The sequence below is a fragment of the Sceloporus occidentalis genome, unplaced genomic scaffold, assembly GCF_023333645.1.
Source record: "Sceloporus occidentalis isolate IW3139 unplaced genomic scaffold, rSceOcc1.0.p SCAF_7, whole genome shotgun sequence".
Classification (NCBI taxonomy): domain Eukaryota; kingdom Metazoa; phylum Chordata; class Lepidosauria; order Squamata; family Phrynosomatidae; genus Sceloporus; species Sceloporus occidentalis.
In genome coordinates this window covers 6,058,728-6,085,715 of record NW_028316987.1, presented here as the reverse complement: position 1 = coordinate 6,085,715, position 26,988 = coordinate 6,058,728, and the positions used below count along the sequence as shown (strand labels likewise).

Genomic DNA, 26,988 nt, shown 5'->3' with positions numbered 1-26,988 from the left:
ATTTGCTTGGGAAACAGAAGAATTAGAAAGTGACTCATTACTCTCTTTTTCTCCTGCTTATTAAAAAAATCTATAAATCTAAAAATGTATGCCCAAAAATTTACACCAAAATCCCAGGTCAACTTATTTACGGGTCACTATGGTAATGTGATAGCAGCTCTTTCAGATTTCCCTATGCAATTTCTTTCTCTCTTGAGAGAAACAGAAAGAATCCTGGGTGACTGATTGATATTGTTTGTTTATGAGTCCCTCTCCTGCCTACTTACCTTGCTACTTGGGTAGTGAGGGATGAAATGAAAGATGCTGAAGCAAAAAGCATCAATGAGAGGCCCTCTTGCCGCACGCACACATACACACACTGAAGGAGTCTTCAAGTTTTACCCTTGATCTATCCACAGGTCATGGTAAAATCCATAATTATGGCCCCCAAACCTGTCCTCAACTTATACATGAGGTCGACTTATAGTCAAGTATATACGGGTAAATCAACAAGGGAACATATCATTGTTGCACACCCAGAGAAGCATCAGAACTAAATGAAATGTTTGATTCAGATCTAAGCTCCATTGGAAAGAGTTCTCATAAACTGAATAGCAACATATGAGAAAACTGTAAGGTTTGTCACAGTTTCTGGGATGGGTGTGTGTGCGTGTGCGCGCACATTGATTTTGCCTTTTGTCTCTCAAACCCTTTCAAATTTTCCCAGTTTGGATGGACTTTTGGTCAAGATTCCAAGTCTTGTCAAGGGCGAAGTTTACACTCCTTTTCTGATGGAAAAGACTAGAACATTTCTTGAAACTAAGATTATAAACATGCATTGGTTGCACAGAATTGCAATCGTATTTTGCCAATCATAAGAACTACAAACCTTTTTAAACTTATAACTTTGGGTTGCTTCTGCTGCATGAGGTGGTGGCCTCACTCTGCCTAATGGTAGGGCCAGCTCTAAGAAGACATTGAAGCTGAAATAACTTCTCTGGAACTTTATAGATAAAGAGCAGAACAATAGCACTGCACCGGGGCATCGGACTTTGGTGTAATTTCTCTCAGCAAATCAATCTCATCAAGACTGACAGATCAAATCTGAGTATTCAAGAAAACCCTATGAAATTAATGGGGGAGCCATAAGTCAACAGGTGAACTGAAGGCACATGCACACACAAACACAATATAAGAAACCTATGAATGACAAATTCACTCCAGTGGACCTTCCTATAGTCATAGCCCACAAAGTAGGGAGAGAGGGTGGGTGAATGTTACCATTTCGTCTTGCACAAGTTTGGCGCGGGGTTTGGTGCACTCCTCTGGGATTGCAGGTTTTGGAGGTATGTATTCTGTCACTGCCATCAGCTTTTGCCGCATAAAGTTCATAGCTCTCCAATGCCGGGTAACAGCTTTGGAGCCATGGCGGATATGATGAAGAGTAGGCCGCCACCCTGCAGCAGCAGAAAAAGAGGAGAAACTAAGAGACCACGGGGAGACAGATGTCACAGCCAGTTTGCCATCACATCCAAATTATGGACAAATTAATGAGAATTATACAGAATCAAAACAATGAGAAATGTGCTGAAGACTGGGATAAAGTACTGCATTACTGCACTACCCTCTTATAGTGCTGCTGTTCCACTTTTACTGCTCCGGCTATCTCCTGTTGCATTCTGGGACTTGTAGTTCAGTGAGGTCTAAGAGCTCTCTAGCTAAGAATTCTAAATGCCCCTTCTTAAACTGCAAATCTCAGAATGCAACAGGAAGCAGCCAGAGCAGTTAAAGTGGAATAGCAGCACTATAAGAGTGTAGTGCGGTAATATGAAATAATTAAAACAGGAATGGGCAAGTATATCCCATGATATTGGACTAATAGTTATCAAAATGTATAATAGTCTGAGAACATGAGATTAAAAGAATGAGGATAGAAGGTCAAACTACTCAAGAGTCAATCAGTACACAACGACAATACATACAGTAAAGAGATGTATGAAGCCAGCATAAATGTACAGACTAATTACAGGGAAGAGATGGAGTGTAAATTTTGTGAAACAACAGAGTAAAATGCCAAGAAAGTGTGGATAAGTAAGAGGTGAATGCAATTTAGTTTGTAATTTATATATATAATAGTGAGCTGAACGTGTTTTCAAATGCATTACATGTTGTGCATATTGTCTTTGTGAATTAGTGCGAGTATAAGCCAGTGGTCCACAAACTGTGCCCTTAAGAGATCTTGGACTTTAGCTCCCAGAATCCCAGACTGTTGGCTGAGGCTTCTGGGAGCTGGAGTCCCAAATCCCTTAAAGACCACAGTTTGGGGATCACTGTTTTAGACTTGAACACCATTTGGCAGATTTTTCTTCTTATTTCATTATGATTCCTACTACATAAAGCGCTGTGCAAAGACTACAGCAATCTATAAACAAATGTTAACAACAACAACAATAAATATTGTGGCATGTTTTATGTTTTGTGATTTTCAAAATTAAAACACAGAAATCAAAGCAGCTGAATTGCACCCCAAACAGAATTATACCCAGAAATGCAACAAAAGGATTTCTAAGAGAAAGAAAACAAATGCAAATAAAGCACAGCATCAGATATAAGGAGAGCTAGAGGTCTTAAGATCTTTGATTTCAATGAAGTTGAAGGATGACAGAGAAGGAAAACACACTGATCAGAGAGCAATTATTAGCAACCAGCAAGAGAGAGGGAAAGAAAAGCATAAAGTCATCTCTTAGCATTGATCAGTCCTTACCAAGTTTGCAAACCCCTTTCTGCCACCAGCTACTGAGAGCCGCCATTTTGTGGAGGAGTGGAGAACCAAAGAGGAGCATTATGGGAGAGGAAGAAACAGAGGCTGTCCTTCTTGGCTTTTGTGGGGGGGGGATTTAAAGGGAGAGAAGCATTTGTTTTCTTCCTAGTAATTTTCCAAGGTGTGTTAGCCTTTGGCAACAGGAAAATGTTTTAAGGCAGCACAAGGTTCAAAACACACTGCAGAAATCATCCACTGGTTCAATGCTAAGGAATTCTGGGAACTGTAGTTTATTGTGGCACTAGAGCTCTCTGGCAGAGAAGGCTAAAGGTCTCACAAAACTACAGTTCCCAGAATTCTTAGCGTCACAGCAGTCTCAAACTGGATTGTTTCTGCCCTGTGTTTTTGGACCTTCCTATTGTTAGCATTGGAAGTTAAGCTTAGAAGGCAGTTTATAGAGATGGAACTGACAGTGAGGAATGTGAATCTTCATTGAAGGCAATGGAGTCATTGAAACTGAAGAAGAGAAATAATAGAGTGTATTTTAAGAATGTGAATTAAGTGGATGTTTTGTTTCTATTGTCTCTTTTCTAAAAATGTTTTTAATTATATATATATATATATATATATATATTAGGTGCTACACCTATAAGACCCTTTGCATATAAATCACCAGGTTTCTTTTCTGGAAGGCTGGCTGTTGGTTCAGAACTAAGGTGCAAAACACACTGTAGAAATAACCCAGTTTGAGACTGCTTTAACTGCCCTGGCTCAGTTCTAGGGAATTCTGGGAACCGTAGTTTTGTGTGACATTTAGCTTTCTCTGTCAGAGCTCTGTTGCCACAATAAACTACAATTCCCAGGATCCCCTAGCACTAAAGTGGTCTCAAACTGGATTATTTCTGCAGTCTGTTTTGGATCTAACACAAGATGATTATTATAAATGAAACACTCTGCGAAAAATTGGAAGCCTTAATTTTAAATGGAGGGGGGGGTTAGTGGATGATAATTATAATTCTGTCATAAATATGTTTTAATGTATGGAGAAAGGCATAGGGAAGAGGGGAAGGGGTTGTTGTTGGTACGAAGATGTAGATGTTTTGCATGATTGTTTTCGGTAAGGTTTGTATGTGTGTGTGTGGGTTTTGTGTGTCTCTTTTTAAAAACTTAATAAATAATAATAATTTTTTAAAAAAGATTCCACCCGTTACAAGTCTAGACTCTAGGAAATGCCATGACTGTGGGGCATCTTTTATGGTTTGTGATGGTTGTGACTGTTGCTTGGTACTCTTTGCAAGGAGGGATGTTATTACAACCTCAGGCTGTTGCCAAGGCAATACATATGAGAGGAGGCATGGCTAAGTACATCTGCAGAAATACTTTCCATAAAAATAAAAAATGAAAGGGAAGGGAATCCCCAAAAACATCCCACCCAGGTCCTTCAAAGGCTATTCCATGAATCTTATTAATTTGTTTTCTTTTTAGGTAGGCCTCAGGCCTTAGAAACCTGCATCCTCAAGCTGTTGCTAGGCAACGGAACACCAGCCAGCCCAGGCTTTGAAAGGGAAACCCGCACAAGCCTGGCACAGGTTAAGGTGGAAAAACTGCATTTTTATTGCCAGACAGATCCAGTTGAGAGTTTAAAACAGTTATAACAGCCATTCTGGAACTGCAGGGACCACAAAACTTACGCCTTTCCGCCATCATCATCAGACCCATCCTTTCAGGATTTCTTGTTTCTGGATGCCATAAACCTGTGGTGGTGACATTTCCAACAGCCATGCTAGGAGGTGAGTAATGTCTAAAGGGGTCTTCCATGGGAATGGCATCTGTATTTGTGTACCTAAAAGATGCAAGGATGGATATGCATGCACACAGGGTGACCAAAGCTTCATTCCCACTTTTAAACCGGATCGCAATTCGGCTTGAACCAGTTTAAATGACCCTGGTTCCCACTTAATCCAAATGGCTGAAGTGATTCCAAGAGGGGGGCCATGCTCCAGACCCATTTAACCCGCATCTTTTTGATGCTGATTTTTTTCTGCTTCTTTTTTGATAAATCGATTCCGTGGAAGTGTGAACCACAAGCGGATCGGAATCGATTCAAATTTCCCCTTCTCCTGGGTGGAACCAAATCATTTTGAATAAATTCATTCGTGAATGGGAACCACAAGTGGGTTATTTTGGAGCCAGAAAATGACAGAAAATGCGATCGGGGCAAGTGTAGTGTAAACCACGATCCGATGTCAAATCAATCCATTGATTCAGATTGCACACCGATTTATCTGTAAGTGGGAATGAGGGCCAGGTGTCCTAATCACAAAGGAGGACATGAATGTGAATTTCAGTTTACCTTTGATAACAACATATACATTCCCCACTCCCGGGGGGAGGGGGCTGGTGACCTATAACTGCAAAGGAAGACAAAGCACCTCAAAATGTAGAATAGTCAAGGAAAAATATAGGATATTACAAAATAAAAGTTCAACACTAATATACATTCATTTTATATATTTTATTTATAGCTATATTACATATACTGTACTGTGATATGTACTTAAATGTATTTTTCTGATTAACTTATCATGGGAAAAATGCTTTTCCAGCTTGCAATATACAGTCGCCCCTCCTTTTTCGTGGGGGATCCGTTCTGGATCCCCTCACAAAGATGGAGTTTCGCATATATTCAAGCCCCATTGGCTTGAATATAGGCGCAGGCGCATGGGAGTGCGCAGGGGCGTGCCCTCTAGTCATTCTCCTTCCATTCGTCCCTCTTGCATAAGCAATGGACATGAGTCAAAAGAGCACAAGAACAGAGGGAGGACTGTCCTTATAGAACAAGAAAAAAGCTTAAAATATTACTTTACTAGCAACAAACCCTTGACATTTAAACAATTCCTTTCTTTTGTCCATTGTGCTGAAATTAAGGGGGGGGGGGGGAACCTTTCAACATTTGTATTGTCATCTCAAGCAACCCATTGCCTAACACATTTGCTATTCTTTTCTCCACCCAGAAACAAACACCTCCTGAGCTCTGGGTGCGAGTCTCATCTGCTGCTCCTCCTAGGAAAAAAGAACTCTAGAAAGAGCCATCATATCTCCCTATTTGCAACAAGGACAGGCTGCTAAATAGATCAATTTCTTGAAAGGGAACAGCAAATGTGTTTCATAATGTGCTACTGTGATGCTCAAAATGGAGGACATTTTCTTCCTGGACAGAAGGTTGAAATGTAGGGCATGTCCTGGAAAAGGAGGATGTCTGGTTACCCTTCATGCAGTGTTCCTGTGGGATGGCTGGTGGGGGGGGGGGCTGTTTCAGTGCCTTTCATATCTATCAATATGGTTGGTCAGATGATGCTCACCCAGCACCAAACAAACCATGCCCCACCTCAGTCATTGTTTAGAGTTCACCATTACCAAGAAGACCAAAATAATGCCCTCCTCCCCACATCTATGAGTAACCATTCAGAAGATGCAGTTTCTGCTCAGCTGGAATAATCAATAATCCTCCTCCCTCCCACTGACACCCCAAAGGTAGTGAACAAACAGAAGGTCTGCCTGAGTGTTGCACAAAAATGACCATCCTCAGTGCAGCTATGAGCAACTACAGAGAGCCCTTGGTTCCAGCACCCACCTATTCCCGAGGATACCAAAATCCGTGGATGCTCAAGTGCCATTATATACAGTATAATAGCAGAATCAATGGCTTGCCTTTCATAAAACGGCAAAATCGTGGTAGGCTTTTTGACATTTATATTTTAAAAAAATATTTTCCAGCCATGGATGGGTGCATAGGTGGATGCAGAATGTGTAGATATGGAGGGCTGACTACTCTGAGGACTGTATACAACAGGATCTGAAAGAAAGAAGCTGGTACTATGAGCATTTGTAGACTGGAGTCTACTTCCTTGGCTACATGGTGTAGGGTCCAGCCACAGACCTATATAAGCAGGCCGTGAGTGACAGTAGTGATAGAAATGCAAAACTTGTGGTTATAATGATGAGGTGACCAGTTCAGTTTTACTGATGGTCATTGGGGAAAAAGGCGGGAGGTAGGATGTTGGGTAGATAACAATATGAATGGTGGTGGGAGTACTGGAATGTAGTGTGATGCTGGCAAGGAACCAGAAACGAGGTATGATAAACTGGCCAAGAGAGCTGTGTGAGGCTGGAGTGTTAACTAGTGTTATGTGTATAGTGTGCCAGGACTTTAAAACTGAACTACTCACACAAGTGAAGATTGCTCAAAAAATATCAGTAACATGAGTTGGGAGGAGATTTTTTTTCTATGTTGTGCATAACAAAATCAATAACAAGAAGTAACATAAGTTAGGAGATGCATTTTTTACGTTATTGTGTGTATCTGCTTACTTCTTTGTATCCTTCATCCTCCCATGGTTGATGCCAATCATATGTGTGCCTACTCAAATATATGTCCCACTATGGCCTATGAGGCATACTCCCAGGAAAGTGTGCATGAGACTGCCTTCTGAATTACACCTCCTTTTCAAATTAGTCTATCCAGATTGCTTTAACACCAGAGTGGAAGAACACTAGTGTGTGCATGCTTAACAGAAAAAATAGGGAGACCCAAATTCACATCTCCATTTGACCCTGAATTTTCTTGTGTAGCTTTGGCCTAGCAACAACTGCCTCTCAGCCTGACTACCTCATAGGTTTGCTGTGAAAGAAAGAACTGTATAGAGAGATACAAAACTCTGTGGAGGTGAGATATGCAGTCAGTAAGGGGAGGACTAGAGAACTAGCTATTTAACAGAGCAAATTTCCGCTCAAATATTAAGTAGGCAGATAGCCTTTTTCCTTACATAATCTGTGTGATTTTCCACCTCCCCCAAGCAATGAACCCATCAAAGAAGTTTGAAGTACTCTCACTGTCACTTACCATCATCTAAGTTCTTTTGTATGGGAATATTAATACCAATCTATTTTACCAGAGCAGTGTACTTCCACAGAATTCTTGTGTACTTGTTTTCAGAGAACTCACAGAGATGCCCTACTGAAGGAGTGAAGTTGACAAAATCCCTCATTGCCCGGAGGAACCAGGCTGTGCCAATGGATCAAGAGAAACTAGAGAGTATGTGAGTATCCTACAAGGGTTTGAATATGGGTTGAGTTTTTGTTAACGTGTTGGCAATACTGGGAAGTATAATGTTGACAACTGTGAAACACATCTCCTGCTTCAGATCCCAAGGCTTGACTTCTCTTCAGATCCTCCGGCTTGATAGAGAGCAAATTAGCCACATCACAAATCTGGAAGGTTTAGAACAGATCCACAGCATCTACCTGCAACAGGTAACACATTCCATCTTGTTCTTCACTATTGTATTTCTACATTTCTCCCATCAAAGTCTGATCTCCATAATAGATGTATATGTTTAGGACATGGGCTTCTGTCACAAAGGTGAAAAGCAACTACAGGACTCATAAGGCAAATGGATATATTAGGACCAATTAAATTGTTAAAAAATAGTCAGCAAGCTTTCACACTTTCCAAAACCCTTCATCAGACTGGATAGAAAGCCAGGTTGGAGCAGGAGAGCAGAGTGGATGGTGTTAAGGATGTAAATTTTTCATTGTTTAGTCTTAAGATGGAGTATGGAGTCAACCATTTGCTGCCTTGTCCCAGAACTGCAGGCATAAACTGATAGCTGCGGCATCTAGCAGTAACTAAGGGCTAAATTACATACTGTATTAAATATGCAGCAAGCTACTGAGCCATGTGTCTTTTTTACTTCAAAGAAAATGCATACAAATCTGTCTTGGATCAGGACTACTATGCACAGTAGGGAAGGATTCATACCCCTGCCATTTCCCCCTTAAACTTTGGGTAGAGGGACTAAAGTGAGGGGGGGCTGGTCGTTTCTAGCTGTGCATTTGAATCTTCTCCCCTCTGCTTTTTTAGCCCCAGGAGTTAAATTTAAGAAAAAATGCTGCATGATGAATATGTAATTAAGTGTGGTTCTGAACCAAATTGGAATTTGCCCAATTGGGACCAAACATTTATAGATATACACCCTCCCCTCAGAAAACTGATGAACTTCTTTGTGATTCATAAATTCCAAGGTTGACTCACATTAATTTCATTTTTAGAACCAAATACAGAAAATTGAAAACCTAAGCTGCTTTCCTAATCTGAAGTAAGTGATATTTCTTGTTTCTACAATGAATCAAATGTTGTTGTTTTTTTAAAGCAGAAGCTTGCAAAGCTCATTCAAATGTGTGGGTGAACAAATTCAATCTGTTCCCAAATTAGTGGGATTTTAGGATATACATAGATGAGTTAGATATCCTGCTACTATCACAATGGCATAAATAGAACCTTTCTCACTGCATATTGAGAAGCAGATAAACTCTAATTAAGGTCATCCATCAAATCCTCTCCTAACTAGACTAGTACATCATTGTTTCTGTACAGTTCTCTGGAAGGCAGGGACTTTCTTAGTCTTATGAATCTCAAAACTTTATACTTTTGCTTTCCTATGTGATGATCATAGATTTCTGTCATTAGCTGGGAACCAAATAAGCAAAGTGGAGAACCTTCTGTGTCTCCTGAAGCTGCAGTTTTTGGATCTTTCACAGAACTGCATCGAGACTCTGGACATAGGTATGACTCTTCCTACTACTTTACTACTGATACTCTCCCATAGGATAAGAATAAAATAATATTTGAAACCTCACAAAGCTATACTTTTTAAAACTGCATTGTTTTTTTTAAAAAAATATATCCTAATCATCACTTGAAGAGATATTAAGATTAAACTAAATCTGGTAGATTATTATGCAGGCAATTTGACAGGGTGGTCGTGGTGAAGTAGACGGGTGGCAAGGACTGGCCTCCAGCTACAGTCGGGCCGGGACTGCAGTAATCGCACAGCTCGCTTTCAAAGCGGGTCACTGCTGCCAGGAGCCGTATTATCCCAGCGCCTTTTTGCGGCAGTTTTGAGCTATTTTAGGCAGCCTCAGAATGGCTTCCTGCTGCTTTGGGGCATGTGCGTTTGAATGCCATGCCCCCACAGTGGCTGGAAGTCACTTTATTTGGCCTGTGTGTTTTGGGCCTAACAGAAACAGCAATAAAATAACCCTTTATGAAACCCTACAGTGTAATTCAGATGCTGTAATCGGGATCATCCTGTAGTCTGATCACTTGCTTAACTCATCTGAACACTCATCTCCTTTCTGCACAGCACTTGTCCCATTTCTCCAGCCACAGAAAATTTTGCTCAATTCTACCTTTGGCTTCTGTTTTTTCTAGGCATTGCTCAAAACACAGTCTTGTGATCCCTAGCTAAGGAACTATAAATCAGCTTTTCTTTTAAAAGTATCTGTTCAGTGTTCCTTTCCAAACCTCTCTGGCACAATGGTAGTATCATAGTTCAAACCATACATGAGGGAATATTTAGCCCTTCAAATATTTTGGACTAAATTTCCCATAATCTCCTAACATTGGTTCTGCTGGGTGGCCTGGTGGCAGCTGAAATTCAAAATACTTGGAGGATCAAAAGTACCACTTCCCTGGATTAAAACATTTCTGTATGAAGATCTTGCTCACTTATCACAGCAAATACAAAACGTGAATCTGATAACTCTGGATTCAGGCTTTAGTTTAACCAGTGAATTTGCTTTCGAAGGCAGCAGAAGGAGAAGCAGGATTATGTGATTTACTGGGAGCAACTCTAGCTTCTAGTTAGTTTCTGGTTGTAATTTATTATGTTATACCAGAATTACCATGTGTTATGCAGAAAATGAAAATGTTACTTCTTAGATTACAGGTCACCAAATCCCCCAGCCAATAAAGCTGCAAGGAGTGTAGTTGGGAGATTCTGGGAGCTATACTCCAGAAAAGTAACTTTTCTGAGATGTGGTGCTATATTTATTTTTAGAGTACCTATGGATTTTTGCATTCTGCAAAAACTACAAGTTAAGCAACCTACGTCTCCTGTAAATAAACTCTAGTGAAATTAATTCATTTCAGTGGGGCCTGTACAGGTAAACATCCCTGTCAGTTACATATCTTGTGTGTCAACTATGTTTCCCACACTGTCACAGGAGAGGCAGTTGCTCCATGTTAACAGAGAAAGGAAAGATTTGTCTCCTCAATTTCCAACTTCACTAGCCTCTCTAACTCTCTTTACTTTGTAATCTGTGCAGATGAGCTGCCCCAGAGCCTTGTGGTCCTTGATCTGACAGGAAATAAATGCACAAATCAGAATGGCTACAGGTAAACATAAGAAGTACTGCACACATACACAGTATCCCTATGTGATCACAGCTGTTCCTCTGTACAATGGTCACAAGTAGAAACCAAGAGCATGCCCATTCATCCCCATAGCTTGGAAGAGTCATTTTTCTATTACATCCCCCAGAATCCCTCAACCAGCATGGACATTGGCTGTGCTGGCTGGGGGATTCTGGGAGTTGTAGCCCCCCCCCCCTTACCATGGGCTGGTACACCTGCCTCAGCTCTGAGGCCTGGCTGTTGCTGTCAGTTAGAACAAAAGGAAATGGGACATCTATATTACAGAACCATCAAACAATTGATCTAACAGTGTGTTCTGAATCAATGGGGAGGGCGGAAAGAGGAAGCACAACATTCCAGACTAGATAATATTAGTGTTATGATCTCCTTTTATAAAATTAAGCCTCTGGGGTTGCCCCTCAAAGTTTTTCTCCCTGTCCTATATTTGATCAACAAACAACTGGCCACTCATGAGGAATGTTTGTGGGAGTTTTCCGCTCCTCTAAAAACCACTATTCCTTATTAGAAGAACTACATTGTGCTTAGAAATGGGCTATTTTGTTTGACCCCACTTGGAAAGCTCATGCATTCTTGTTATCCCAAGGGAGAGAGTGTTGGCAGCCCTGCCCCTTCTGAAAGAACTGGATGCCAAGAGCATCCCCAGCTGGAAGACACCTGTTCAAAAGGAAGAAGAAGACAGTTCTGGAGACAGTGACTACGAGGATTGCCCCGAGCTCTCTCATCCTTTGAGTGCAGGAAAAGGTACCCCAACTGCAAGCCTAGGGAAATGAAAAAACAGACTGTCAGATGATGTGATCAGGCTATTTAGAGCCAGTTATGCATCACACTTAGAATGACTAGACTACCTTAGGGATAGGGAAAATACAGCGTGTGGGCTTTCTGTGTGCCCCACCTCCCCAAAATACTGATATTTTAGTCCAAACCATTTTAGTAGCTACTTCAGTGCTACTCAGAGTGGTAGTCCCTGGACTGGTGCTGGTTCCTGAGCCATTGGATGCCAGGCCCTGTTGAGTTTCAAGGAAAGGAAGATACAATTATAACTGATGGGCATAAATATTGTGCCTGTCCCTGACATTAGATAGCCTGAAATGTATTGCTTTCGTCTAGAGTGTCCACCTACCATAGGGGATGAGGGGAGCAATTCTATCACATTTTTTTTGCCATTGCATAGACTAAAAACAAGTCAGAGGGGCCAAAACATGAGGGGGAAGAATAGGGATCATTTTTAAAAAGTTTTTTAAAACTGGGTAAACTGGGATACAATGGGTTTGTGCACCCTCCAGTGCAGCCCCACAACCTTTGGCAGTTGCATATCTTTGAACTATAGATATCCAGGTTCATATTTTCACTCAGCCATGTGGTTTCTTGGGTAGCTGTGGGCCAGCCCTGCCTAATCTACATCACAGAGTTCCTGTAAGGGTAAAATGGGAGGGAGAATCTTTATACAATGCCCCAAGCTCCTTGGAGAAAAGACAGAATACTACACACACTGGGGAAAACATCATTTAACAGCCATTCCTCATCCCCCTCACAGTCCTTACATCTTAATTGCGAGCCCTATTTGTATGATAGTTTTGTTCCCAATGAACAGAGGAAAAAACTAGAGCTGAGAAATCTTTGTAAGCTACTTTCTGTGTAATGAAAGAATAATCCTTATTAAGAATAACTGATATGAGAAGACTTTGGGCAACTCCAAGTCCTGACTCAGTTGAGTTTGAGCCAAAGCATCAACAGCCCCAGTGTTATGTGATTTAAGTCACAATCCCTGTGGGGTTCCAATAAGTCATATCAAGAATCAGAGCTTGGAACAGTGGTTCTTTTGAGCTCTGAAAAAAACAACAACAGAGTAGCTGTCAAGGTGGTTAAAGGATTCTGTGAGTTGTCATACAAAAAGTAACTCAAGTTCTGGGGTGAACACTGTATGCACACACTGACAGCTCCCTATATCTTAGCCTCATCTGGTTCCATATTTAAGAAACAAGCATAGGTTTGACCAGGACTTGTATGCTGTTAGCGTGAAATAAAATTCTTCACCATGTATATAATGGCAGTTAGGAAGAAGGACTTGTGGGGAGCACTACTGCTTCCCATTTGTCACAGGATGGGAAGTACGAGTAGAAACAGAGAAAATATGTTTGGGGGCCTTAATTCTCATCATCTCTCACCAATGATTATGTTGGCAAGGGATGGTGGGAGTCACAATCCAGGAACAGCAGGAGACCACTTCACTCTTTTTCTCTGGAGTGGACATTTTTGCTCTAGTTTCTGAGTCATTAGCACCAGAATATGTCAGTCATATTTTTTTTCATGTTGTTTTCTTTTAACAGACTTCTTTGTAGATTTCCATGAGGAGTTCACCAGCCGCTCAAGAAGGAGAAGAGAGGATGCAGTGAGAGAGCATGAAGCACGTCTGGAAGAGCTAGAGCAGCAACAAAAGCTGAGACAATTGATCTTTAACACAAGCCAAAGTAGCCCTAAGGCACTGAGCAGATTAGAACCACTAGCACCAGCCCAGGAGGATAATATACTCCAAACTGAGTACCAAACAGCTTCTAACACACTCTTAAAAACAGAAAATTCTTCATTTTCTACAGGAACAACAAAGGGGAAATGTGAGGGCACAAGCCACACTCAGCTGAAAACACTTAAAGTGGCAAGATCAGCTAAAACTACAAGCAAGAGGAAGAAATAATTGCATCATTAAAATAAAAAATAAGCTTTTTATTCTGTCAGACTTAATGAAATAGTGTATTTAACAGGCAAACTGGTTGCTATCCATTTTTTAAAAAGCATATAAGCAATCAAGATGTCTAGTCAGATGGAAAAAGCCAGATGGCCTCTTCTGTAACTTGTGAGCAGAACTTCCTCCAAGAAAATGATAGGGACCTTGAGCCCCAGTGCAGGTTCTCTCAACCCACTCAGGTTTGCATCTTTCAAATGAAATGTGGAGACACGCCTTCTTCCTGCTGAAATTCTGCCTTGCAAATATTAACTTATGAAAATTGTCTTAAATTAGCAACTGCCCCAAAGGAGCCTGTGACGTGTACTGTCATGAGTACAGTGATACAAGGTATTTGTTCAGGGGCTCCCAAAATTTCATGGGGAAGTACCACAGTAATGTAGGTCTGAAACAGGAACCTTACAATCCCCTTAAAAGGAGATTGCACCAAGCCCAGTCTTTCCAATCTTGTAAATTTTATTGGTGTGCCAGGTGAAGACTGAAGTCCATCTGTGTGCAGGGAAGATTGCAGATTCTGAACATCAACTCCTGAAAGGCTTAGGCTGGAGCATATGCTTCTTATTAGAAGTCATCTCTGCTCCAATTTTACCAGCAGGCAACAAGAGCAAAGAGCAGGAAGTGAACTTGAAATTCAGGATTGCAATGTCAGGACTAGAAGGCAACAAGAGGCTCTTCTTGGTCTTCTGAAGTTCTAGAGATAGAAAAGAGGAATGAGAAGGCTCACTTCACAAGTATTCTGCTATACTAGATCCACAGTAATACATATTTGATCTTGTCTGATGACATTGATTTAAGGACTGGAATTTTTCAGGCAAAAGTTCACATTTAGATAATATACACTGGCTTGGGTTGGGTTTTTTTATTATTTTAAAGAAAATATGCACTGTTCTCCTGGGTTCATGATATATTTTGGGAATCCCATTAAATGTTTAAAATGAAACCAAATCACATGAACATTGTTAGAATTCCCACAACCAACTGTACAATTAATCAAATGCTTCCAATTTGGTCATCCTGCCTTGTCCGGAAGACACTTAAAATCTAAGCAATAGCCATTTTTACATCCACAACTTGAGTTGTGAGCAAAATATTGATAATGACCACAGCAGATGAGATTACAGAACTTACGTGGGATCTCATAGAAGGTTCCTATTAGTAGAGATCTCTCTGGCATGTTAAAAACAATGACAACCAAAAACCAAAATAATAATTCTACATGCATAGAAACCCTAGTCATCAGAACAATTTCTTTCATACATGCGGAATGTGGAACAAAAACTGTTGGTGAGGTGATTGGGGGCAGGGAAACAAGCAATCTGTTGAAGCCTCTCCCTGCCAACCTACTAGCTCTCGCAAATCACACCTTACAAGACAATCCTATTGGGCAAAGATGGCTAAGAGCCAATGGAGCTGATATTCGTCAGTGGAAGCTGCATTGAATCCAAGACATCTCAGCCTAGGGATGCTGGAAATTACTTTACTCCCCTGACCTAACTTTGTTCCAGCGTTGTGGCTGTGTCTCTGGACTAGAAGAGGTTTGGAGATGGCATAATGTGGCTCCTCACTCTCTTCTCCCAGCAGATCTCAGTGCATTCTGTAGATAGATTCCTGAGATCACCCTAGAACTAGTAAAATGCAGTGACAGATTTGAAATCTATCTGCCTTACTGATGGAAGATCTATCTGACAGGTCCCTCATTCTTGCTCAGTTTATTCATAAGCATCTTAGAAATCTATCTAGCTCAGTGCCCTGTCTCTAATGGTGGTCAGTCACGGGCCCCAGAAAATCCCCTTTAGTACATGATCTTACTAATACACAAGTCGTCTTCTTATCTATAGTCTTCAAGATACGAATGTTCCACTTTTAGCTACCACACTTGATATCTATTGAGACCCACCCTATAAGCTTTTTCAAAGTAAGAACTATACCAATAGCAAAGAAATACATAGGCTGAACATGCCCACTCCAGCATTTTAAGGTTCTAAACAGTAACAGCACAGTGTCCTTGTCATCACACATGAAATGTACAGCAGCATCAGGATGAAACCTAAACCTACCTGCCATTACTCATCATTTATATAATTTGAGTTCTGTTTCCACAGAATTACAAAAGAGGTCAGCCAACTCCTGGGGTTTCAGAGTCAAGGAACCTGCCAACAAATTTTTCATTCTCTCTAGGGTCTGTTGTTGAAATTTCTGCATAGCTTCCTGGAGTCTTCGGTTTTCATGCTGTGGTTAGGGAAATAGGAAAGAGAAGAAAGGACAGCAAGCTAATATGAAGTCTTAACAAACTATGGCCTTAAATCCTACTTTTACTCCTGACTACAGCTGAACCATTGAATCAATGGGATTTATCTATTTATTTATGTATTGACTCAACATTCAACAACTGATTCAATTTAAGACATAGATATAATTTTCTGTCCCACTAGCAAACAGCTGTTAATATTTGGCTGGTAATGTTTATCCTAAATTTGCATCCCTGCAATTTCCACCCAGAGCAGTAACCACAATGGTTAAACCAGGCAGCTTCAAATGGATTGTCCAAAGTGTAGATTCACCTGGTCACGATCCATGACTTCCAAGACTAACTGATGCTGTCTATAGAGATCATGGCGTCTGTCAACCCGGCTCTGAAACCGAGGATTCTCTCTGATGGGGTCTTCATCACCGAAGCTTGGGGACTTCACCTGGGGGAAGGAAGGGATGTTGGGAACAAAGATGAAGGGTTTGAAGATAGATCTGCCAAGCAAAAGAAAAGTGATGGAAGTCTGTTAGGTACAATGTGCAAAATCCAGGAACTATTACTGAATGTTTTAAAAACTTTGTTCAGTCTCTAAAACACAACTGGGGGGGGGGGGGCAGGCAAAAGAAATAAATATGAGTCCAAAACCAATAAAAATACAAGAACAAAAATATTGCTTCCTGGAGGTAAAAATGGTGAACAAAGTCTAAAACTTAAAACTACTATAATTTTTTTTAGACAAGCCCCAAGTACTAAAAAAAAAAAGAACTTCCAGAAAAACAAAACTCTATCCTTCCAGTTCCTTCTAAGTCTCAGCAGTCATGTCAACTTTTATTTCATTTTTTCCCTCACTATTACAACTGATACCAAAATATGTGTAACTGTAGTAATAACACATCCTTCTGCCAACCCACCCACCCTCTAGCCTCTGTTGCACCTCTGGATCACTGGTGGAGAAATGGCATTTCAGGTATGGGGGTCTGAGACAATAAAGGACTTTAAAAGTTAAAACCAGCCTCCCATTCCTTAAAAACAAAAATTTAAATACAATGGTATAAATGCATATAGGTGTATACACAATTTGAACATTACCAATCATGAAAAGGCCTTCAACTAAAAAAATAAAACTCTTAACAATTAAAGTCATTTACACAAAATTAAGGTCATCATTAAAGACCAAAAGTGAATCCCAGATGGAGCTAGGAATTTGACGGTCTCAGTTGCCCATTCCATTCTAGATATTCTGTTGTGAAGACAAAATATATAAAGACAGAAACAACAGTCTTCCCAATTACTCCATATGGATGTATCTCATCTTGTACCATACTGCTGCCACATATTACAAGTACAGAATAATTCATGAGGAGCAGTCTGAACCCAGGTCTGCTTTCAACAAGTCCAAGGACATTACTGCACAACACTCTTATAGTACTGCTATTCCACTTTAACTGCTCTGGCTACCTCCTGTTGCATTCTAAGATTTGCAGTTTAAGGAGGGGCATTTAGAATTCTCAGCCAGAGATCTTAGGCGTCATTGAACTACAAGACCCAGAATGCAACAGGAGACAGGCAGAGCAGTAAACCTGGAATAGCAGCATTATAAGAATGTAGTGCGGTAATCTATCAAGAGACTGATCTTGGCTTCCAAAGAGGGAGCATTAAAGCTGGAGATAGTCCTGAAGGCAGGGAATTTTAGATGTTGAACTGAAGTGCCTATCTTTCTCAATCATTGGCCATGCCAGCTGTAGGCAATGGGAACTACAGTCCAGCAATGTGGGAGGAGGCATTGCATTCTCTATCCCTGCTCTAAGACTCTTTAGGGTTTACAGTTTATAAGTGAAAAACTTGAATTATGGGCGAAAGGCAATAATTCACTAACAAGAGCTAGAGTCCTGAAGCGTTACTCTTTCAGTGTTCAGATTTCCACAAGAGGCAAGTCATTACTGTTTATCCCAGCTGACATGTCCACCTAGGGCATTCCTATTGGAGTAAAATCTAGCCTTGAGGTAGTTCAATTGTCAAGCACCTGCTTTGCCTACAAAAAGCCCCAAGTTCAATCACTGTCATCTCTAGGAAGGTCCAGAGCCTGAGTGTTGCTGTTAGCATCAATGATACCGGGCTAGATGAACAGAAGATTGGACTCATCTTAGGTCAGCTTCTTATATCGATCTTATGTCCCTAGTGAGCCCAGTTTTTTCTGGGCCACACTAGAAACTACAGATGTCTGCCAATAGGCAGAAGGGGGCTGACCATGTACATTTCCCACTTGTAGTTACCTGGAAGGGTCTGGTGTGGCTGTGAAGAAGTGGATGCAAGGTAGGTGGGAATCTTGTGGGAGGATGGATACCATACTTCCTGTGGTTGAGAATCCTTCAGAGTCAACACAGATCCCACTGGATTTGTCACTCAAGATGCCCATAATGGTCTCTGCAGTGATCTGTCCTACAACAACAATGAAAGCATGCTACATGACTACTAAAGGAGACAGAAAGCTGGTCATCTCACCAACACTTCTTTGTTGCAAAAAAGTGCAACAATTCATATCTAAAAAGGAAGCTCTAATACAAGAGTAGGCAATTTATGGTCCACTAGATACTAGAATACAATTCTCATCAGATATAGCCAGGGTAGCCAATGCTGAGGGATGATTTGAGTTGCTGTCCAACAAGCCCATTCACCTATCTAAATACAATGCTATACAGTATTCCACTGCAGCTACCATAGCAACATCCCATGGAATCCTGTGGAACTGGGATGCTGAGAATTCTAAATTGCTATTTGCTGTCAAGTCAATTTCAACTTACAGAAAATGTATGAATGGCAAGACTTCCATGTGTCACAGTCATCATATGCTTTTGCTCAGCTTTTGTGAACTCAGGGTTGTGGCTTCGTTGATTGAGTCAAGCCATCCACAGCGCAATCTCCCTCTTCTCCTACTGCCTTCCACTTTACCAAGCTTTACTGTCTTTTCCAATAAATCAACATCTCATGATATATCCAGAGTACAACAAACCCAGTTTAGCCATTTTTGCTTCTAATGAGAGTTCAGGCTTGATTTACAATAAGACTGGTTCATTTGTCTTTTGTCCATGGTATGTGTAGAACTTTTCTTCAGCATCACATTTCAAATGAGCTCATTTTCTTCCTCAACTTTCTTCACTGTCCAGGTTTCACAACAATATAATTTTTTAAAAAAATTCTCCCTAAACTGCCAATCCCATAATTATATGGGATACAACCATGGCAATTAAAGTGGAATCATAGTGCTGTGGTATTCAGTTTCCAATGCCTTTCTGTTCATGTATTTTGAAAACATACCTGAATGCTTGTGCAGGAGTTGCTGACCAGTGCAATACCGAGCTTTGGCTGCTTCCATGCGAACAGGCTGATGGATGAGTGAAAATACTTCCGTGAAGCTAAATTCTCCCTCACCACTCCACCATCCCTGCTTTTGGGCATGCTGTCGTAGACCTTTATGTTCAGCAGTAATCTCTGTCCCAATGCTCAGCTGGTTGGAGATGTTCCGGGCACCTTCTGCAGACATAGAAACACCCCATACCCCATTCTATTTAATGAATGTGGGAAGTTCAGAAAAAGATACGTTTTCTTGATGGAATAACTCCATCATGCATTTTTGCAGGCTGAAAAGTTGGACCCTAATTCTGGAAGCCAGTGCTCAGTGTCCTAGACTTTTATCTTGTGATCCACTTGGCCATGCTGTTTTCTCTAAAATCTCAGGGACCTACCTGGCCTTAAAGATTAATTCTCAAGCAGCATCTGTGCTAAACATAGTTTTGCTCAAGGTAGGCCTTACATTAGGCAGAGTAAGGAAACTGCCGCAGGCAACTGATTTGAAGATCCATGGAAAGATAAGAAATTGTTACTTATTTGATATATTTTCAGAGATGGGAGGAGGCGTTCTGGGATTTTCTGCCTATGTGCTAAAATAAATTAGCTGGTTTTGGGTAATATATACCTTAACGTGAACACCATTTGCAGCAAAATATCTTGGATCAGGCCTGCATTTTTAACAATTTAAGGAAAAATAACAGCTGTTTCTCCTCCTGGGAAATGCAGACATAGTATACTAGCTAATAGTAATGTCTACATTGTGAAACTGTGCAAAGAACAGTCAGATCTCATTGGTGTCCTGCTGTTGTTTCTTGTTCAGCAACTCTTTGGTGTTTCTGCTGCTTTCATTTCATTTGAGTTTGGCTCTCAGCCAATGAGCAGTTGCCAGTATTTTATCACTTCAGAATCTGGACCAAGATTTTCTTGAATGCAAGCAGAAAGAACAGTGACTAGTTGGCAAAACAACAGCACCTGCTACATTAAATTGTATGAGTGCGATCCAAACAGAAGTTATTTTTGGTAATACAACTCCCAGAATCCCCTCCAAATCCCTAAAGAGTCATGTCTTCAGGTTCTGAATCCACAGGTCCTTTCTCACTAGACAATTATAATCCCATGAATCCACTAACTGCCATAGCAAGATCCTGGGATCTACAGTTTAGGGAGTGGCATTTAGCATTCCCAGTGAGAGAGCTCTATTACCTCCCTGGACTATAAACCCCACAATTGCAAAAGGATGCAGCAAAGATTAAAATGTTATTGTAGAATGATTATTGTGTAGTGAGAAGCTCTAACCAAACTAAGCCAAGAGTTTTCTTGCTGGCTACTCTCAAACTAGGGAAGGTAGGATGGTATTTTTCATGTTCTCTTTTGGCAAGCAAAAGTTTATATGTTCAGGTCCAACTCTGCCAGCTGACCCAATTTGCTGTGGAAGAGACTTTAAAATCAATTGGGTTCTATGTTTATTTTTACTGGTATGTTTTAAAATGATGTTGTATGATTTAGAATCACAGAATTGCACACTTTGAAGAGATCTCAAGGACCATGCAGTCCAACCCCGGGACATGCAGGAAGACATACTGTATATACCTAGGTATAAGTCTAGAAATGTAGGTCAAAAAATTGACCCAAAAAACCCCAGGTCTACTTATCCATGGGTCAATGTAAGTACTATTCTTAGCTCTTTTTTAAAAAAGGAACCATCCTCTGGTGAAAGGCAAGAGCATAATCTGTCCTGGAAGCACTCAGTCCCCCCACCCAGCTTCTCTTATCCATCAAGCCTTTAGGGTGAGCACAAACAATTATGCCTGATGGAATTTTGTTAGTTTTTAGGCATCGTTTTCCTCCACTTTGTCCTTTACATCATTTGTTCCATGCCCTCAAATTTTACGCCTGACTTATCAAAATCCAGTTTTGGCCCCAAAACCTGCCCTCGACTTATAGTTGAGTATATACAGTAATCAAAGCACCCCTGACAGATGGCCATCCAGCCTCTGTTTAACAACCTCCAACCATGGGAGTGTATTCTACCGTCAAACAGCTTTAACTTGTTCCTAATGTTGATGTGGAATCTCTTCCTGTAGTTTGTATCCACTATTACAGTTTTATTTGTTTTATTTATTCAAATAGATTATTCAAAAATGCTCCTTTTTTAATCCATGGCACTTTCACACCACACAATTACAGTGCCATGATTCCATTTTAGCTGTCATGGCAACCTCCTATGGAATCCTGATAGTTTAGGGAGGGGTATTTAGTATTCTGAGCCAGAGATTCTACTGACACATCAGACTACCACTCCCAGGAGTCATCAGAATGGAGCCACAGCAACAAAAGTAGAATTACACACAGTGTTATAACTTTGTAGTGCGAAAGGGTCTCACGTCTTCTGTCAAGAGTTCTTACTAAACATGCTCACCTCGAATCCTCTGAGCAGCCCAAAATCGCCCAGCTGTTTCCAAGATCCAAGCTTCTGTGCGATCAGCCAGGAGAAAGGTATTATGGTAAATGAAAGGAGTGGGCTCCTCTTTGCAGCTTCCCCCTTGACCGTAGTGTTCCAGAAGTGCTGTTATGACCTGGAGGGCTTCATGGGCAGTGGTACCCCTCTCTAAACCCAGCCTGAAAAGCATAACTTAGCTTTTGTTACATGTCATTAACCTGGCTGTCAAATACTTAATTCAAACACTAAATTCACTAGTTGTTTTATTTAAAAGCAGTTTTATTTTGGAAGAACACAGAAGAAACAGAAAATTTTTCTTTAGTGTGAGACAAACAAACATTTTCTTTCTTTAATACAGTAGTCTTTCCGCATTTGCTGGGGTTGGGGTGAAGGACCCCCACGAATGTGGAAAAACCGCAAATAAAAAACACGATTCTTTTTACTTAAGAGAACACCTCTCTAGGAATTTCCAGGTCATCCAGTGAAATTCTATGGTCAACATCTGCCAGAGGTTAATCATAGAATCACACTGGAGGACCTACAAATGCCCAGAGAAGTGTTTTCTCTAGAAACTTCAAGGTTCTGCAGTGCAACTCTATGGTCAACTTTTGGCAGAACTGCAGTGGAGAATCTAGAGATTCCTAGAGAGAACATATAACTCAAAACCACAAATAATCAAACCCACAAAGGTTAAAGCTGCAAATGTGGAGGGCCAACTGCATATCACCTTTCTTGCAGGTGATATGTGGTTGTCTTACTGGGAATAGTAACACAAATGTTTAAAGAAAATCAATAAAAACAAATAATTCTATTAAATTAAAAAGCTTTAAAACATTTAAGAGTCTGTGAATGGTACCCGATCATAGTCAAATAACAGACACTACGTTAATCATTTTTTTGTTAACGTGGCTTGGAAATACAGAATATTTTGAGACACAGAGGACAGAGCTTACAAGTTACAAATAACGTATTTGCCTGTGGTAAATTGTTCTTAATTTTTTGAGGGGTTTTGGTAATGAAAATGCAACCAAAGCATATTTCCAAATAACAACAGCACTTATTTGTGCAACAAGCATCATTTTCTAGTTAACTTTCAGTGTTACTTTAAAAAATTCTAGGCATTTTAGCAGGAATTTTTCAGCAATCTGGTACTATTCTCTTTTTGATTTAATGTGGGATTCTCCCCCCCCCCCAAAAAAAAAAACAAATTAGGGGTATCAAAAAGTAATGAGAGGGTGAGTAACTTAGCATGATACTTTGTTAAAATACTGTAACAAGTTACAGTAACAGATTTTAATGAAGAGGGAAAGTGAGAAAAAGGCCTAAGTCAGATAGAACCATGTTGAAGAAAAGTTTGCTTACACAGAAAAAAAACCTTTTAAGTTCCTAATAACTTCAAATTAAGTTAAACATGTAAAAATACAAAACCCTTCCATAGGTCGCTAAAATAAGTACCCAACTTGTTGGGGGCAATTGGCTTACACATTGTAAGCCACTTAGGGAGTGCTTACATGCACTGATAAGGAGTATAGAAACGTGCTTGCTATTGCTGTTATACTAATTCCATGGTTTAAAAACAATAACACATGGCTGTTTTGGAACAGCAAAGGGGAAGCGCTATGGGGGAGAGGGGGAGACACTTACACCACATGACTACACAATCCCAGAGCTCTCACAGAATAATTTACCACATCTGTGGAGTAGTGCAATTAGGAGCTTATTGACAGGTTTCCCCCATCAATGGTAAGGTGTGAGGTAACCATGATTGGAGGACAAGGCAGCGACATAAGGAAGATGGTGTTGTGTGATAGATATCACCAAAGGAGCTACTATCGAACACGGTTTAAAAGCCCAGCTGGACTGTTCCCTTCCTGCACGTGACCATCTTATTTTCAACAGTGAGAAGAATTCCAGAATGGAGAAAGACAGAAGACAGATACAGGCTGTAGGTGGATTCATCATCTTCTGGCACACATCATGTTGTCACTTACCTGACCAGATCCATGCCCAGCAAGGCTTCCTCCTCCCCAACCGACTCCTTGGTCCACACCCCTTCATTGCCGATGCAGACTCCATGTTCGTTGGCCCCCATCTCGGCTCCCCACAGCCAGGCAGGTCGACTCAGAATGACTGCATGGGTCCTTTCAACCTGATGCACTTCAATATATGTGCACTGGGAAGAAAGTTGGCCTTCGTTAAGCACAGCAGGGTGGGGGCGATGATGTTTTTTGGATTACAGCTCCCAGGGCTGGGAGCTGTAGTCCTCCCAAGCTCACCTTTGTATGCTTTGTAGCCAAGATCATATCTACACAAATTTTAAAGTTGGCACAAAGGGTGATACATTACCTGCCTGGGACTGAACACACAACCCTGTGGCTGTGATGGCTGCAGTACCTTGTTACAGGAGTGGAGAACATGTGGTCTGTGAAATGTTTTGACCACATCATTCCTCACCATTGACTGAACAGGGCTGATGGGAGTTTTAGTTTAGAGTATGGAGGGTCAGAGATTCCCCAGGCCTGTACTAGTTCCTCTGAAAACACACATACACATACAGAGATCAGGAGGGATATTCAACTCCTTCAGACCATTTCAGACTTTTCCCATGACTTCCAATCTTTCCCTACCAGGCCTGCGTGCTTTCCCATCATCCTTTCAACAGCATCGCAGAGAGACCAGAACGTTTTTTCCCCCCTTCCTTTTTCAAATATCCAGTTTAGACTGTCGTGAAAACCCTAAACTGTGATTCTTTTTAACTACAATTTGAAGTTAGCTTGTTCCAAGCAAACTTGGGAAAATTATCTTCTTAGACTTCAGTTCCCAGCATCACCCTGGTGGCCATGATGGCTAGGGGTTTTGAGAGCTGTAGTCCAAAAAAGTATTTTCAAATCCTGGTTCAAAATTAACCACAATTAATGCAGGTTGAAGGAACACAAATGGGTACAGTTAATCAAAATAGAAGCACTGAAACATAAATAAATTCTGTGTTTAGACTTGTGTTCTATCTTCAAGATATCTTATTATGTACATATATGCAGATACAGATATGCCGAAATCCAAAACAGTCCTGCTTCCAAGCATGGATAAGGAAGACTCAACCTATATTTGTCTTTAGATGATGTAAAAGTAAACAAACACTTCTCACAAATTTATTCTGGGTCCCAGAAGAATGCAGTTAATGACTTATATATTTTTCAAACAGAACTTCAAAGTTCTATTAATAAGCAAACTGTTACAGCACCTGCCTTTCTCAATCACTTAAAAGACAAGTGGGCTTGTTAATGATGTGAAAAAGATTAACAAGATTAACTACCAACAACTGCTACAAGCTCACTTTTATCTTAAACAACTGAGGAAGGCAGAAGCCAAAACATTTTGTATATTAATTGAATTCTGCTCTGTGAACCACTCTCAAATATATGATCAAAAGAGAGTATGGTGTAGTGGCTTGAGTATTAGACTAGGACTATGTATGCCTCGAAGTTGTTTCCAACTTATGGCGACTTCAAGATGAACCTGTAACAGGGGTTTTCTTGGCAAAATTTGTTCAAAGATTTGTCATTGCCTTTTCCTGAAGTTGAGAGTGCGTGACTTGCCCAAGGTCACTCAGTCATTCATGGATGAGCGGAAATCGAACCCTGATCTCCAGAGTCATAGTCAGATTAAAACCCTGTGTCCTGAGAGCCAGCATGGCATAATGGTTTGAGTGTTGGACTATGACTCTGGAGATCAGGGTTCGATTTTCGCTCATCTATAGATCAGCTATAGAAACTCACTGGGTGACCTTGGGCAAATCACATTCTCTCAGCCCCAGAGAAATGCAGTGAAAAATGTCTTCTGAATAAATCTGGTCAAGAAAACCCTACAATCGGGTTGTTGTAAAACTTGACCACAACATATACATGAAGATCCTCTATTCCTTCTGGCTTTCCACAATACTGTGTGCCACTCACCTACTCCAGCCCTCTTCTTGGTTTTTATCTCACCTGGACCTTTGTCCCCTTGGCATGACATTCAGCAGGGAAATAGACAACTTCCTGGACTTCATCCTTTGGCCGGTCTGAATTCTTGCCAAAGATCACCTCTCTGGCAGCAGAGGCAGGTGGAAGCGAGACAAAACAGTCGCAAGAGGAAGGTGGCACACAGGAGTGAAGGTCATCCATTTTATCTAAAGGAAATCAACAAAACCACAAGAAGGCATTTGAAGGCTGTAGTCTCTTCCTTCCCTCTCCACTTTGGACACAAGAATCTCATTTGGGGCTCCTCTGAATCTCATGATTGATATTTTAAGATTCATCAATTAATCCAAAAATCCAAATGTTATTATACCCCACTAATAAATTATGTAATTCATTATCTGGTATTGCACCTTTGAGACTGCACCGAGCAGAAGGTGTTGCAGCATAAACTTTTGTAGACACAGGTCGAAAACACATTGCAGGAATAATCTGGTTTGACACCACTTTAACTAGCACGACTCATTGCTACGGAATTCTGAGAATGATAGTTTGTTGTGGCAGTTCAAGTGGTGTCAAACCGGATTATTCCTGCAGTGCGGATACAGCCAATTCCATCCAAAGCTAGTTCACTCCCTCCAGGTCACAGCCAGCAAAGCTAGTTTAGATTCAAGGTGACCAGGGTCCAAAACACACTTACTGTAAATTCATGCTTCTTTAGTCATGCACAAAATGGAAGACATTTTGGAATGCCTCCTGGACAAAAGGTTGAAATGTAGGGCATGTCATGGAAAAGGAGGATGGGCTACTGAAGTCCAAAACACCTGGAAAGCCAGAGTTTGGGAATCACTAGGGCAAAGACAACTCTTCAGATAGCATGCTGGACTGCAACTCCCATCATCCTTTGCCAGCATGATCCATGACCCAGCATGATGGGAGTTGTAATCCAGCCAGATGCAAAGGGTTCCCCACTGTCTGAGTTGTGTGCATCAGTCCTGTGCATGTGTGTTGTTGTGTGCCTTCTTCTGGCCAACCTAAGGCCAACCTATCCTGGGGTTTCCTTGGCAGGATTTGTTCAGAGGAGGTTTGCCATTGCCTTCCCCTGAGGCTGAGAGAGTGTGACCTGCCCTTTTGCAAAATTCATCCCCCCACTCATAAGCCTTTCCCCATTTCTCACCCATTTTCATGCACAGCTTTCTGATTGCTCCTTCCTTTGCAACCCAAGTCCTCTGCTGCAA

General features: G+C 40.9%; 3 protein-coding genes across 7 annotated transcripts in view; 1 reads left to right on the top strand and 2 right to left on the bottom strand.

Annotated features, from left to right (window-relative positions):
• The window catches only part of MRPL10 (mitochondrial ribosomal protein L10), an 8,750-nt gene extending 5,555 nt beyond the window's left edge, over window positions 1-3,195 (bottom strand). Inside the window, exons 1-2 of the mRNA XM_089531770.1 lie at window positions 2,744-3,195; window positions 1,261-1,436 (exon numbers count right to left, since the gene is read on the bottom strand). Of these exons, the coding sequence (XP_089387896.1) occupies window positions 1,261-1,436; window positions 2,744-2,822 (255 nt within the window). The 5' untranslated portion in view covers window positions 2,823-3,195. The remainder of the gene's footprint in view (window positions 1-1,260; window positions 1,437-2,743) is intronic.
• Window positions 2,666-14,437, top strand: LRRC46 (leucine rich repeat containing 46). Of its 5 annotated transcripts, none has more exons than XM_089531767.1 (9): window positions 2,666-2,921; window positions 4,226-4,530; window positions 7,737-7,839; window positions 7,945-8,053; window positions 8,852-8,898; window positions 9,256-9,365; window positions 10,910-10,979; window positions 11,602-11,759; window positions 13,346-14,437. In XM_089531767.1, exons 2-9 carry the CDS (start codon window positions 4,521-4,523, stop codon window positions 13,708-13,710), a joined length of 972 nt encoding a protein of 323 aa, XP_089387893.1. In that variant the 5' UTR covers window positions 2,666-2,921; window positions 4,226-4,520; the 3' UTR covers window positions 13,711-14,437. The 5 variants fall into 5 exon arrangements, with proteins under 5 accessions (XP_089387893.1, XP_089387890.1, XP_089387892.1 ...); XM_089531764.1 differs by lacking the exon at window positions 2,666-2,921 and adding an exon at window positions 3,106-3,238; XM_089531766.1 differs by lacking the exon at window positions 2,666-2,921 and adding an exon at window positions 3,106-3,279 and having other exon boundaries at window positions 4,230-4,530.
• SCRN2 (secernin 2) lies at window positions 14,371-26,988 on the bottom strand. The gene is made up of 9 exons (XM_089531763.1): window positions 26,928-26,988; window positions 25,781-25,962; window positions 23,786-23,967; window positions 21,774-21,973; window positions 19,322-19,537; window positions 18,280-18,445; window positions 16,320-16,500; window positions 15,816-15,987; window positions 14,371-14,449 (listed from the first exon to the last, which is right to left on the bottom strand). The coding sequence occupies exons 1-8, from the start codon at window positions 26,935-26,937 to the stop codon at window positions 15,829-15,831; spliced, it is 1,296 nt and encodes a 431-aa protein (XP_089387889.1). The 5' UTR covers window positions 26,938-26,988; the 3' UTR covers window positions 14,371-14,449; window positions 15,816-15,828.

Bases quoted from the DNA above. Each gene is read 5' to 3' on its own strand.
- SCRN2 (XM_089531763.1), bottom strand. The intron at 16,501-18,279 runs GTAACTACAAGT...TTTGCTTGGCAG, and splicing joins GCCACACCAGACCCTTCCAG to ATCTATCTTCAAACCCTTCA. The intron at 15,988-16,319 runs GTGAATCTACAC...CCCTAACCACAG, and splicing joins AAGTCATGGATCGTGACCAG to CATGAAAACCGAAGACTCCA.
- LRRC46 (XM_089531767.1), top strand. The intron at 7,840-7,944 runs GTGAGTATCCTA...CTCCTGCTTCAG, and splicing joins CAAGAGAAACTAGAGAGTAT to ATCCCAAGGCTTGACTTCTC. The intron at 8,899-9,255 runs GTAAGTGATATT...TGATGATCATAG, and splicing joins AGCTGCTTTCCTAATCTGAA to ATTTCTGTCATTAGCTGGGA.